General features: G+C 40.1%; 1 protein-coding gene across 1 annotated transcript; it reads right to left on the reverse strand.

Moving 5' to 3' along the window:
• Positions 1-943: 943 nt before the first annotated feature.
• Positions 944-9,949, reverse strand: si:ch1073-303d10.1 (protein LBH-like). The gene is made up of 4 exons (XM_065963101.1): positions 9,695-9,949; positions 3,807-3,885; positions 1,821-2,074; positions 944-1,577 (listed from the first exon to the last, which is right to left on the reverse strand). The coding sequence occupies exons 1-4, from the start codon at positions 9,718-9,720 to the stop codon at positions 1,460-1,462; spliced, it is 477 nt and encodes a 158-aa protein (XP_065819173.1). The 5' UTR covers positions 9,721-9,949; the 3' UTR covers positions 944-1,459.
• Between the last annotated feature and the right edge of the window lie 4,156 nt (positions 9,950-14,105).

A 14,105-nucleotide genomic window follows, 5' to 3' on the forward strand; every position in this document is an offset into this window, starting at 1 on the left:
GAGTAATTATTGCCAGTAGCCTAGGTATACCATGTAGCCATACTGCCATCAGGTGGTTTCCACCCAATGTGTCACTTAAATTTGCAGATTTGAACTTGCATAGTGTGATCCAGTGAAACAGTGGATGATGCTGGGTGCAGCAGTTGCCTTTCATATACCCCCACCCTGCTGATTTTGCTCTCTCTTCAAAAGGAACAGCTTTGCAAAAAGATTAATGGACTTGTGTAGTGTGCAGACTTGTTCATTGCCTAAGCTAATAAGCTTAGGTAAGCTATCCTACAGTATATGCTCACACAGGTGGCAGACCCTTGGAAGGTTGCAGGCTTTATTGGAAGTGAAGTGGGGCAGCTGTGGCTTACCGGTAGATTTGGTAATTTCTCAACCAGAAGGTTGGGGGGACAAATCCCCAGCTCCTGCAGTCACATGTCGAAGTGTCCTTGGGCAAGACACTGAACTCCAAATTGCTCCCGTTGCTGCGCCAGTAGGGTATGAATGGGATTAGTTAATAGTGATGGACATTTTACATAAAGTAGTATGTAAATGTGGTGTGAACGGGTAAGTGTGACATGCAGTGTAAAAACCGCTCAGAGCTACACAGTAGATCCCAGCTGATGGAGGCGATGCCAGAGGAAATAACATTATAATTATTGTTATAATTATAATTGATCATTATTATTATTATTATTATTAGACACCTTCACATGGCATGTGAAAAACGGTGCTGCATATAAATCTAAATTTGAATGAGAGGGGAGTTTTTGAATTTGGGAAAATGGGATTCTTTAATTAATTCAATAATTTGAATTTTGTAAGAAAATAATAAAAAGGGAACTTATTCAATAGAAACTTTTGATTTACTGTTTGTCAAGATATTCAACTAATTAAGTTCAGCCTTGGCCGATACATGGTGGCAGATTTTTAAAACAACGTTGGACAACGTTAATGTAGGTTACAGTATTTATTTCCGACTTACCTTGCAGTACAGAATTGTTCACAGAGGTTCAAAGCTTTTACTAAAAGTGATCAGATTATCAATAATAACACACAGTGATATTATACACACAGTTTTCATTAGTTTCTTCTCTTTATGTTTCACATGTTTGACCTGCAAAGAATGTTTCGTCCAGCTGGGATGACAGGTTACTAATAAGCATCATAACCAAGAGGTCTCCTCAAAGTTTTGCTAAAGTCTGGTTACCATTAGTTCACTGCGTAACATACAGATTAGCAGCAAAGCTTTTTTTTCAAGCTGGAGATATCCCTTTAAAAGAAACAGTACTTGAACCAGTTTTCTATTACCTACTGACCTCATTAAGTACAAATATTTTACCTGTGTAAGCACTCAAAATGTCTTTTTTGTTTTACTGGGATGGTCAGACATGCAGAGGTTTCACATATTTCATGTTACACACAGTTCACGGGAATTACAGAGCTATTAGTCCATAGTGGTTGTACTGATTCAGCTCCTCAGACAGGGCGGGGCAGCCTCAGGGGGGGTGGGTGAAGCAGGTGGGGTCAGTCGAGAGAGTGAAAGTTGACTCTGGGACGGTCCAATTGAAGACTTCCTGGAGACTGAACTTAAGCAGTAAATAAGGAAAAAAAAGTGTGTTAAAATAAATTCATACTAGTCATCACACATACGGCTGTGTGAGTATCAAACTAAAATGTTCAATGTCAATGTCAGGATACGATTATTGTTTTTTAGGATTTTTAGGTAACCTGACACACTGCTGAGTTCATAAAATGTGCAGTGATCAGTCATATAAAATATTATGCAATCCTCTAATGTCTGTTGCTGAAGTGTGGGGAGAGTTCCTTACCCTTCTCCCGGCCCCATGTCGTCGTTCTTCTCCCCCTCCACAGAGTTCCCTGTGTTATGAGCACTGCTGTCCTCGTCCTCTTCGTCCTCCACATTATTTCTCTGTGAACAAGGCCAGCTCAGCCCCCTGTTGGTCAGCTCGCTGTGTTCTGTGGGTTCGACGACGATGGAAGGGAGACGCTCCCTTCTGTATAGAAAGTCTTCAGGATAAGAGCTGGAGTCCGATTCTTCATTTGTGTTGGCTTCTGGGAAGATCTGGTCCAAAGGGGGTTCACAGAGATGTTCATTAGCCTGCTAACTTTAGTACTGTATTTCAAGTTATACATCTTCAAAAAAATTGAGATAATTACAAAATCCACAATTTCATATTGGAGACTGCTATGGCACAGGGTCACCTCACAGCTTTACTAAATCTGCACACATACATTACAAAAGAAGACAAAGAATGTATTCATTTATATCAATGTAGGTTCATCCCTTACAAACATGAACTAATCACTTCCATTGCTAATGAAAGGAATAGCAGAATTCTTTGTTTTAAAATTATATAAACCATTATTAGATAGCAATAGTAGTGCAAATTGACAAATAAGATGAATTATAAATAAGATTGAAATGCTTGCAACTGAAACATCTGAGTATCATATTTGCCCAGAAAATCCTAAAAGATGTTTAAGATTAATAATAAACAATTATGTCAATCCATCTTTGAATAATATCATCACTTTTATCAGCTCCAGAAAATTCATGTGAGAATACCAAAAATAGGGATAATGGCAAGGTAATGAATAGAAAAATAAATTATTGGAGAGAAGTTGCTGCATATCCAAAATATATTATAAAACCAATCCCAACGAATACTGGCAGTTCTGGCTCAGCACAGATAGAGTTGGTCATCTCTCAACCGGGAGGAAGGGTTTAATTTTCAAAGTGTCCTTGGGCAAGACACTAACCCTAAATTGCCCCCGCTGCTACACCAGCGGCATATGAATGTGTGTAAATGGAAAAGTACTGTTGAGCTTTAAAAGGGGCTTTTACACACTAACAGCCTACATGGTAAGAAGACTAGACAGCACTATACAGTCCATTTAACATTTACCATACTGTCCTTGACACATGGGTTAAAAAGGGGTACGTTAGATCAAATGTCGTAGTGAAATGGATTCTTTTAAAAATATTCCCAAACATTATAACATACCTAACCATCTATTTTAGATATCTGTAAATAAGAAAGAACAGACTTAGCACAATATTTACCTACTCTTGATATGTACCATGTACTATGATTGAAAACCTTAACAAACAATGGCTGTTAAATTCAACAATTGAAAGAGGATCATGTTGAAAAAACATATTGAACTGGACAATGGGTTGAGAACACAGATGAGATATGAAGAATAGTTTGATTTTAGGTGAAATTCATCCAGTTTCCTGTTCTGTTCAGAATTTGGAAAATACATTTCCTGACCCCTAAAATAATCTTGAAATAAAAAAACCTCTTAGTTGGAGAAAAGAGGTTTAAAATAACTAATTTGCATAGTTTTTACCCATGCAACATAGTCTATACATTTTGGCTGGAGGTTTTTAAGTTTATTAAAGAAATGTAATGCAATATATTTAAAAGCAGAGCAAGTCATACTTAGAAGACCTCTAAATGCTTTGTGTAAATATAAAAAAAATGTATTCAGGATGATTAGAATCACAGCTTAAACAGAAAACGAGGGTGTGACAAACAATCCAATTTACAGAATTAGACAGTTATGTTTTTAACATTACTACATATTGAAAATTTAGTTTTAGCAAATACTTAAAGGAAAAAAACAACTGAAAAAATAACATGTAAAAAAAAAAGAGAACATTTGTCATATTGTACTGACGTGTTATAAATCAAAGCAAACTACTGGATTTGAAGATAAATTATGCTCTCCAAACAAGACTATTAAAGAAGACAAGATAAACCAAATAGAAGAAATGATGGTAGCTGTACCTGGTAAGCTCTGCTGCCTCTTCTCTCCAGTGGAATCTCCTCCACCTCGGTCTCCACCTGACTGAGATTGGTGCTCATACTGCGCCCGTGCGCACACACACACACACACACACACACACACACACACACACACACACACACACAAAATTTAATTCCATGATGACTCAGTTTCTTTGATGTTTTCAATATTAACCATTAACGATAATCACCATTGAGAACCTTGTACCCTCCTATAATTAATCTCTTTGGTGTCTGTTTCCTGTATATGCTTTAAATGTGTTGTTAAACTGTTTTAAATGTGCCAGCTTGTGTAAGTTCATAACCTTGTGTTTTAAATTTCATAAATCTGCACATGCAGGTATAAAGACAAATTTCAACATTGGCAAATTTTATTTGACGAACCTTTCAATTTAACAACACAGCTTTTGACCCGACCAACAGTACTTCCTGCTTGCAAAAAGCAACTATGTACCCATTTGAGTAAATACAAGCCCTGTGAAAGCACTGGGGGTAGATTAGAAAATATCAGTAACAATGGGACTAAACACTGTTGCGTAGTGTTTTGACCTTAAACTATTTAATAAGCACTATTTCCTATAGCTCTAGTGCATGTTCTCGTGAACTTTATTTTTCAATCAGGTTTGTTGATTATATCTCAGTCATCCCAGCAGCCGTCTCGCAGCTATATTGCGGCTCGTAGAGATAGCCACGAACATCCAATTCGAGCACAAGACCTTCAAAATCCCCTTCATCCATATCAGTTTGAAGTTGAAACATATTTTTTTCACCATTGTCAGTTCTTATCAGCTTTCTCCATAGAGCCTGTTAGCATAGCTACCAAGCAATATGGCGGATGTTGAGTTTCGATTCTGGGATTGAGGTCCCACCCACTGATCTTTGATAGGTCTGTAGCTTCAGTGGTGGAAAATATGAGGAACTAGCGATGTAGTTTCACCCCCGCTAACCACAGCAGCCGCTGATGACTAAAAATTATGATTTTTGCGTCATCGGAGGCTGCTTTTCAGAAAAGAAATAAAAAGATTTCCTGTCTCAGGGGAATGGTCCTGCTGTCCGAGGCATGCTTCCCCAGCTTCACCTGCTGTCTCCTGTCAGGCAGGAAGTCTGTGATCCACCTGTAGGTGGAGTCAGGCACGTTCAGCAGGGAGAGCTTGTCCTGTAGCAGGGCCGGGATTATTGTGTTAAAAGCAGAGCTGAAATCCACAAACAGGATCATGGCGTAGGTTCCTGCTGAGTCAAGATGCTTGAGGATGAAGTGGAGGGCCAGGTTGACAGAATCATGTACAGATCTATTGGCTCTGTACGCGAACTGCAGGGGGTCCAGGAGAGGGTCTGTGATGTCTTTGAGGTGTAAGAGCACAAGGCCAACAAAAGACTTCATCACCACAGAGGTCAGGGCGACGGGTTTGAAGTCAGTAAGTCCTGTGGTCCTTGGTTTTTTGGGGACAGGGATGATGGTGGAGGTCTTGAAGCAGGCTGGCACGTGGCATGTATCCAATGAGCTGTTAAAAATGTCTGTAAAGTCAGCACAGTGCTTCAAAGTGGAGGTAGAGACAGAGTCTGGTCCAGTCTTTGCGGTGTGTTCTAGTGCAACTTTTTGGCCAAGACAAAAGGTGTCGTGCTCCGACGCCACAAGCGACCTTCATCGGCACTTATTCTTTGCCGTCTGCTTGGTGTGTCAGGGCCTTTAGGCTTGTAGCTGGTGAGCTGTCTGAGACCCTTCCAGACTGAGCCAGCGTCTCTCTCTGAGAACTGATGTTGAAGTTCCTCAGTACGGAAGCTTAGCTTGCCGTGCTGAAGGTGTATTTAGCCTCTTTAAAACTCTCCCTGTCCCCACTCTTAAATGCCTCCTATTTTTTCTGCCTGAGTTTAGCTGTGAACCAGGGCTTGTCGTTGTTGTAACTCATCGTAGTGTGTGATGTTACACACAAGTCCTGGCAGATGCCAATGTAAGACGTCACAGTCTCTGTGTACTCATCCAGACTGTTTGTGACAGAACTGAAAGAATCCCAGTCAGTACAGTCCAAGCACACCCTTAATTCTTCCACCGCTTCACTGGTCCACTGGTTTGATGTCCTCATAACAGGCTGACAGAGCTTTAATTTCTGATCGTAAGAAAGAACCAGAAGGGCAATGATGTGGTCAGAGTGGCCCAATGCAGCACGGGGGACGGCGTGATTAGCGTTGCTGACGGTGGTGTAACAGTGGTCTAAAATATTCCCCTCGTCAGATATTTAATAAACTGTCTATACTTAGGAAGCTCATGACTTTTTCCCTAAAAAATACAATATAGACTCATATAAAAGTAATGCCACTCAATAATCACTTCTTGGCCTCCTGTGTGTCTGCGGAGAGTGCAGTGGTGAGTAGTGAAAAAGATGCTGAAAACATGATAATAAAAAATGTATACGGCGGAAGTAGCCGCAAATAAGATATATAATCATACTGAGGCGAAACTACGTGCTGATAAAGCTGGCTCCATAAAAGGATGAAACGTTGGTAGGCTTTTATCCACAGACGCAAAGTAGCCCTTCATTCTGTTGGACAGGCTGGAGCTATAGCTTACTTAATTATCTGCTTTTCCATTACAGTAATATCAGAATCAGAAATACTTTCTTAATCACGGGGGTAAATTGCAAGTAACAGTTGCAAGTTACAGTTGATATGCACGGCATAGAAGCAGGAAATCTGGAAATATATATAGGATACAGAATAAAATATAAATAGAATAAGCTAGTAAGAACCAAAGTGCAGAGCGTCTCAAGAAATAATAGCTATGTACAAGAACAGGAAATTGTATAAATGAACAATATTTACAAATATAAAGATAAGAAAATGTGCAGTGTGGAACAGTGTAGAGTATTACCAATAAGGCTCAATGATGTTATCCAGCTTGTATCAGTATTGAACAAATGGGTGACTGAGAAAAATTGTTGACCAGTTTACAGACAGATTGAACAGTTGATTTAACATTATACAATGGAGAAGTTTCCAGTTTTGATTGAAATAAGTCCATGGCCAGACTAAGTCTCTGACTCTCAAGGGGAGGAGTTCTAGAGTTTGATGGCCACAGGCAGACCCTGTGGTGTTCTTTGGTGCATCATGGTGGATGAGTCTAGCAATAAATGTGCTCCTGTGTTTTGCCAGCACATTGTGGTGTAGGTGGGAGACATTGTCCGAAATGACACACAACTTTGACAGCATCCTCTTCTCTGACTCCGCCGTCAGAGAGTCCAGCTCCACCCCCACAATGTTGCTGGCCCCACAAATTTGTCTTCGAGTCTGCTACCCTCAGCCTGCTGCCCTAGCACATAACAGAAAAAAGAATAGCTCTGGCCATCACAGACTCATAAAACATCCTCAGCATTGTCCTGCAGATGTTAAAGGACCTCTGCCTGCTCAGGAAGTAGAGGCAGCTCAGACTCTACTGGTAGACGGCCTCAGTGTTCTATGACCAGTCCAGTTTATTGTCAGTGTAGTACAAGTACACTCCCAAGTTCTTGTAGTCCTGCACAATGTCTGCACTGACCTCCTGGGTGGAAACGGGGGTCACTGGTATCTTTTTACTCCTCAGATCCACAGTCAGTTCCTTGGTCTTTGTCACATTTAACTAGAGATGGTTCCGCTCCAACCATTTGACAAAGTCACCCAACACAGCTCTGTACTATGCCTCCTTGCTCATACAACTACAGCCGGGTCATCAGACAACTATTGAAGATGGCAGTACTCTGTGTTGTAGCTGAAGTCCATGGTGTACTGTAGAGTGTGAAGAGGAACCGAGGCAGGACTGTCCCCTGTTGGGCCCCGGTAATGCTGACAACTCTGTCCGACACACTGTGGTCTGCAAGTCAAGTAGTAGTAATAGTACAGCTCTGTTCCAACCCAAAGCTTGAACAAGCTCTTTTTTGGTCACGTTGGCTGGTGAAGTTGACTTCACTTCAGCTTAAAAAATCTCTGCTTGTGGAGATATGGAAAAATTAAAAAGATGAAAGCCAAGACAAACATACAGTCCATGAATTCCCTTTACTAAACAGACATTTTCTTACCTAAAAAAATAATGGTATAACCATGTATAATAGTAAGCTAGTTGTGGTAGGACAGGTCTCTCCCCTCTTTCTGCTCATTTAATGTCTCTGGGCTGTTGGCAAAAAATCTATGGACCTTGATTGCAGGTCAGCGCTGCACAGTGCTGTATCTGGGTGGGTGTTCTGCTCTTCTGATGTGCGTTGTGACTTCTTCCTGGAGACTGGGTTCTGCATCGGTGCCGTGGTTTGGCGTGGTTTGGCATGGTCTGGCATGCCCACAGTTCTTCTGTCTCTGATGTGATGGGGCTCAGTGAAGAATAAGCTGGTGTGTCGGGCCTGACTTTTGAAACGGAATTATGTGGCTCCAGGCCTGTGTGCGTGGATTTCCTGAACGTCATTTTTTTTTTGGAACAGTCGATTTTGTCCGCTTTTTCACACCCAGTGCTGTGTGTGCTTGCTTCTGTAGTGTTCATACCCTCAAACTGTCAGCTGCTATTCAGGATCAGTTTCTTCGTGGAAATTGGTGATGAAAAAACCACAAAATATCAACTTTATTTTTCTTGATAAACAGTAATAAATGGATTACTGATCCATAAAATGCATCTTTGAAAATAATCACAGCACAATGAATATGAAAATAATCACAGCTACATGAAAAGAATCAGTCACATAATTAATTTACTATTTGTATCTTTTATAGGGCATTACAATACATGAAAAGTTATATTCTTTAAAAATAAGATATTTAAATACTCGTGCATTTTTATTGACAGTCAATAGGAGGTTCAGTGAACCTCTCCAAACTCTGCCTACACTATAGTCGTTAATACAACTAGGCTTCCTCAATATATAGGCTACTGTATTGTGCTGAATTATATCACTATTTCAAGACAGCCAGTAGATCTCTATATTCACACTGGCCTATAAACATTGCAGGAACCTCTAACAGGAGTCAGAAAATTTGTTGATGAGAGTGACAGCTGGGCTAATTTACACATGATGAACGGAAGATAATGGATTAAAACTATATGGTTCACTAAATTTGAGAATTCATTAAACTTTATATATTCTGTAACTAGTAAGTAGATAGCATTTAAAATGTGAACTAATACAAGCCAAACCTTTCAATATCTTTTTCCAGACTATTTGTTAACATAATACCTCACTTTAATGAAAGTAAATATATTTGAATGTAATAAAAGATATGTGACAAAGCTCTTATGTCCTTCACAGTCCTAACAAGGTCAACATGAAGCTTATCCCTAACATCATCACAGTTTATAAATCCTTTGCAGCTTTACAAATGTAAAAGTTGAATGTGATCAAATGGGGTGAATGTACAAAGGTACCAGTTATGTTACCTCACATTTTAGGGACATGTTTCAACAACAAAGTCAGAAAGGTCAATAGGTGTAGGGATTAAAAGAGAGGAGGCATGGACAGAGCTTCCCCTGCTAAGTTTATCTCCAGGTAAGCACGTAATGACATCACAGGTTTCCACAACAAAGCAGTCATCAACAGAAAGAGGGGGGTGGGGAATAAATATGTTTGGAGAAGAGAACATTTGGCTTCACCTAATGAAGATAAAAAGTTAATTACCAAGACTATTACTTACCTAGAGGGTCATATCAGAGAGATCACATATAGTCACTTACAGTTACATTTCCTACTTATAATACTTACAGAATGTCACTATAATGTTCAATTTGTTTTATTACTTTTATAGAACACCTCTTTTATCAGCTCTCCTGATAAATCACAGCGTGTCTTTAAATTTAGTGAGAAAATAATACAAGTCTGAGCAGGTGAAAACGTGTACAATGTCTCTGTAGTCTTTTAGCTTACCTGTGTGAAGCTGGAATACAGCTCATGTTTTCCGGGATTGAAAGACCCAAAGATTCTGATGCCTCAAACAAGTCAACTGTCTTTCTCTAAAAAAAAAAGGGGCAAAGAAACTGGAAGATATCTATTAAAAGTCTGCCAAGCTGTGCTGTCAGTCACTTTCCTTCCTTTTGCAAGTCAAAGCTTCCTTACTTCACCTTCCCCCCAGCGATTCTCTTCTCTCCACCCTGAATGTTTCCCCAGTGTTCTGTGTGACGCACACCACTGCACATTACACCAACATGCAACCCTGATGTCCAAGCTGGCCGGCTTAGTGTCCCCTTCAATTACTAACAAAGCTTTGATGTCCACTGTTAGTGAGCAGCAGCACATCCGGATCAGCAGGTGTGCTGGGCCAGCTGGACACATTTATCTCTTGGGATAGGATACATTCATCTCTTGTGGCTCAGTTGTTAGAGTCGGTGGTCTCTCAATCAGGAGGTTGTGGTTTTGATGCCCAACGCCACATGTCCAATGTGTCCTTGGGCAAGACACTTAACCCCAAGTTGCTCCTGCTGATTTGTCGGTGGAATGTAAATGTCTACTAATGGAGTTGTTAAGACCAATGGACATTTTATATAGAAGTGTGTGACCTGTGGTATAAAAGTGCTTTTAGTAGTCAGTAGACTAGGAAGTCATTACCTTTGATCATATTTCTTCTTCAAGATTCATGCCACAGGATTCCCTCCTTACTGCTCAGCATTCTGCTATTTCCTACATCCTTTGAAGATACCTGCACTCTAGGCTACTTTAGGGAATCAAAGAGGATTGTGGTAAGTACAATTATAGCCACTGTGATACTTAGGGTTCGCAACCTAGTTTACATTGCTTTATCTGACACTCATTCAAGATTAAAGTTATTTTTAACCATGATTACTTTAACTGAGCAGTTGGTTGCACAACTATTTGGGACTGATGCAGCCGCAGGATCATTCTGAACTCTGACCAGTAGGAGGTGCCAGCACAAAAGTGCTTCTGTCTGTATTGTTGTCTCTATGTGTCCATCAGTGTGCCCTGACCAAGTGACAGTCTCAAGTGTTGACAAATGAAGCCAATGCTTAAGTTTAACACAATGCAGTTTCTGAGAATGTGAGAATGTGCGGGCCATCCCGCAAACTCTTTCATTTGACAGTGCCAAACATTATAGTTCTGAAACTCGCCAGATGAGCCATAATCAATTTGCCACTCAATTTACTGAACTATTTTCATGAAGTGGGATAAATTAAAACACATTTTTCATAGTTTGATGTGCAACAAAAGCATATCTTAACAAACAGATGTCACATCTTAACCAGTGTACGTCCCAAAACAAAAATCACTATTTTTGTGACATGGAGATGTTAACACACATCAGGGACTCTACAGCTGCCAAGTCTGCATATATCTTTCATTAAATTTACAATCAGTCTCTGTGATTCAAGCACAGCGTTAGTGAGGGCGCAACCTGAAAATAACACATATAATAAAATGTGTTTTCTTGCGTCCACCTCAGTAACAAGCACTTTCATTTCACAGTCAGTGAAGTACCTCTTCACTGACTGCCAGGTATGCCTGGAGCCAGGCCCGGCATCTCACCACGGTCCTCCCCGGAGTCAAACTTACTCCATGCTACAAGCCATACTATAAAACTACAAACTTGCAAGGCTTAACTGAAAATATTCCTTCTCTCTCCTATTATAAAAAAAAATCAGAGAGAGTATGAAAAACATTGATAGCGGATTTCAGTTTTATCCACTGATTCTCCAAACATCAGAAACTTTAAGAGCCTTAAATAGAGACGTGTATGGCTATGCACATTCAATTTAACCATGAATTAATTATTAAAATCTCACACATGGGAATGGGGCTGATCTTTTATTGACAAAACTTACCTCTCTAATACACGTTCTCATGAACAAAAGAGCTAGAATGATTATGATTCTCACATATAACTATTCTATGAGTGAAATTAATCATTCAAATCAATAAATTTTTTGATCCAGCAGATGTTGCACTTGAGCACCAGCATAAAACCAAAACAACTTGCGCTGCATTGTTGTGTTAGCATGCTAATGCTAGTGATCTTTATTATGCTTGTATCTTCACACTGCATGTAAATTTACACGAAACTACCGTGATCTAAAAACGCTTAGGTGACATTCAATTAAGCAGTGAGTACAGTATGTTGTTCTTCTTTTCTCTAGTCCCTCAATTAAACAACTTTTATACGCAAGGTAATGAGCCTGTGGGCCGTCCTGCCGATGTAAACAAAGTGTAGCTTTAGCTCGGAAAGCTCGGAAAGCATCACAGACAGTGGGACTTGGGTGTCACACTCATTGTAGACAGTCGTGACTCACAGAGTTATTTTCAGAGGATATATTTGATTTCTGCTACATTTGAGTGTGAAAAATCAAATATTCTGCCTTTAATATGCTGCAGTGTTATGCTTCGGCACAAAGTTAATGATCCAAAAGCAGACTCCGGACACAAAGGAACAACAGTAATTACAGTAAAGACATTTTGCAAGAAGGGACTAGGAGGAGTGAGTCCAGGGATCCCAGGTGCTGAGTGTTGGGGTGAAGGAGCACAGTGAGGGTCCAGGGGAACAAATGGTATTTATAGATGAAGCATCGGACATACTGCTGCAGGAACTAGGGATTGAACCCTTGACCTTCCAGTTGAGAGATGATGACTCTACCAACTGAGCCACAGCCACCCACAGTTGATATTGGAGGCAGTGACACAGAGGTTAGCATTCAGGATATAGTCGGCCCACAAAACATCACATCCGGTTCACGCTGAGGGGGAAAACAAATTACCAAATCGAGGCACAGAGCCAAATAGGAGAACACTGTGGCTTTAAGTCATCCGGCGGGAGGACGAGTTTGGTTGAAGAAGACTGATTTGAGCACTAGGAGGGGAACACATTTTGTTTCATTGATTGCAGTTGATGTTGCTTTGTTAAATAAAGTCATAACTTAATTTAAGTTATGTCATTTAAAGAGCAGTTGTCTGTGATTACTGATGTATGTGTATTGTGGTATTCAAGACTGATTTTGTCTTTAAAACCCCAACACGAATATACAGTCTAGCTACAAAAAATAAAGCTATGGCAACATATCACTGATGGTAGCTTCCGTGCTCCCTCCAGTTAAAATATCTGTCTATTATTCTATCTTACCCTAGGCTTAAAAAATGGAACGCAGGAAGAAACGTGATCGCCTGAATTTCCATTCTCTGTCTGAAGCACTCTGTCCCACTACCATAGCCCAACTAGAAGCCCCAGCACCAGAAGCCGCAATTCCAGAAACCCCTACCCCCTTAAGCCTTCAGGTTTTAGAGAGACAACAATTAAATGAGGAGATAAACAATTTAAGGAGAGAGAGGGATAAGGCCAGGAAGGAGCGGGATAAAGCTGTCAACCAATTGGAAAATTTAACATTTTCAGCAATCAGTGTGAGACAATGACACTGTGTAAACTTATGACAGGCCTATTAGTGTTCGACACCCTTCACCAGTACCTGGTACAGTTTCTCAAGTCAAAGGAAGCATCAAAGCTGTCGACACAAGATCAGCCACCAGCGTTACTTTGGTGAAATTGCTGCAGAATCCATCAGCTGATTTGATGTGTGGAATATTGGACTTGGCACAGAGCCACTTTCCTTAATATATTCTCCCAATGGCTGGATCTAATGCATTCAAAAATACAATTTTTGGTTGCCTGGCCTGACAGAGAGTGTATCAGGAACACAGTACCGGACAAAGTTCTTTTACAGTACCCCAGACCGACTTCAATTGTCGACTGTTTTGAGATTCGAATCGAACACTAAAAGAAGCTGAAAACTAGGTGAGTTACTTTTCCTTTTCAGAGCAATGCATCCGTTTTTGGGTATTACTGACCTGGTTAATTATTTCTTTCTATGAGAAAAGGTCAATGTACATAATTTGCATATCAGTACTATTAAAAATGTGTCTTTTCTTACAGAGCAGTCACCTACTCAAGGTATAAAAACTGGTTCAAAGAGAAATACTTCATTGCATGCCACCCATCTGGTGCAATAACATATCTCTCCAAAGGCTTGGGTAGGGAGATCAATGTGATTATCAATATCAGTGTGATTGTTGTTCACCTGTAGTCCCAATGTTTAAGTTTTCCAGTGACAATACTGTAACAGTATATTTGTTATGATGTTTATTTTAGGTTCCTGCTGACAGAGGCTTCACTTTAAAGGAGGATTTCGCTGTTCTGGGTGTCACTCCATCTTTCACACGAGGACGAAAACAACTGTCAGCAGAAGATGTGGCAAATTCTCGTGTGACTTCAAATATCCAAATTCATATTGGTCAGTATTCAGTTAGCAGTCAGTCCTCATTTATATGAATGCTTGAATTCTTA

The sequence above is a fragment of the Labrus bergylta genome, chromosome 14, assembly GCF_963930695.1.
Source record: "Labrus bergylta chromosome 14, fLabBer1.1, whole genome shotgun sequence".
Classification (NCBI taxonomy): Eukaryota; Metazoa; Chordata; class Actinopteri; order Labriformes; family Labridae; genus Labrus; species Labrus bergylta.

What these genes read in the sequence shown, in the direction of transcription:
- si:ch1073-303d10.1 (XM_065963101.1), bottom strand. Translation starts at nt 9,720, where the DNA reads ATGAGCTGTATTCCAGCTTCACACAG. An exon ending in TGTATTCCAGCTTCACACAG is followed by an intron (nt 3,886 to 9,694) that starts GTAAGCTAAAAG and finishes GCACGGGCGCAG; the next exon opens with TATGAGCACCAATCTCAGTC. An exon ending in GACATGGGGCCGGGAGAAGG is followed by an intron (nt 1,578 to 1,820) that starts GTAAGGAACTCT and finishes TTACTGCTTAAG; the next exon opens with TTCAGTCTCCAGGAAGTCTT.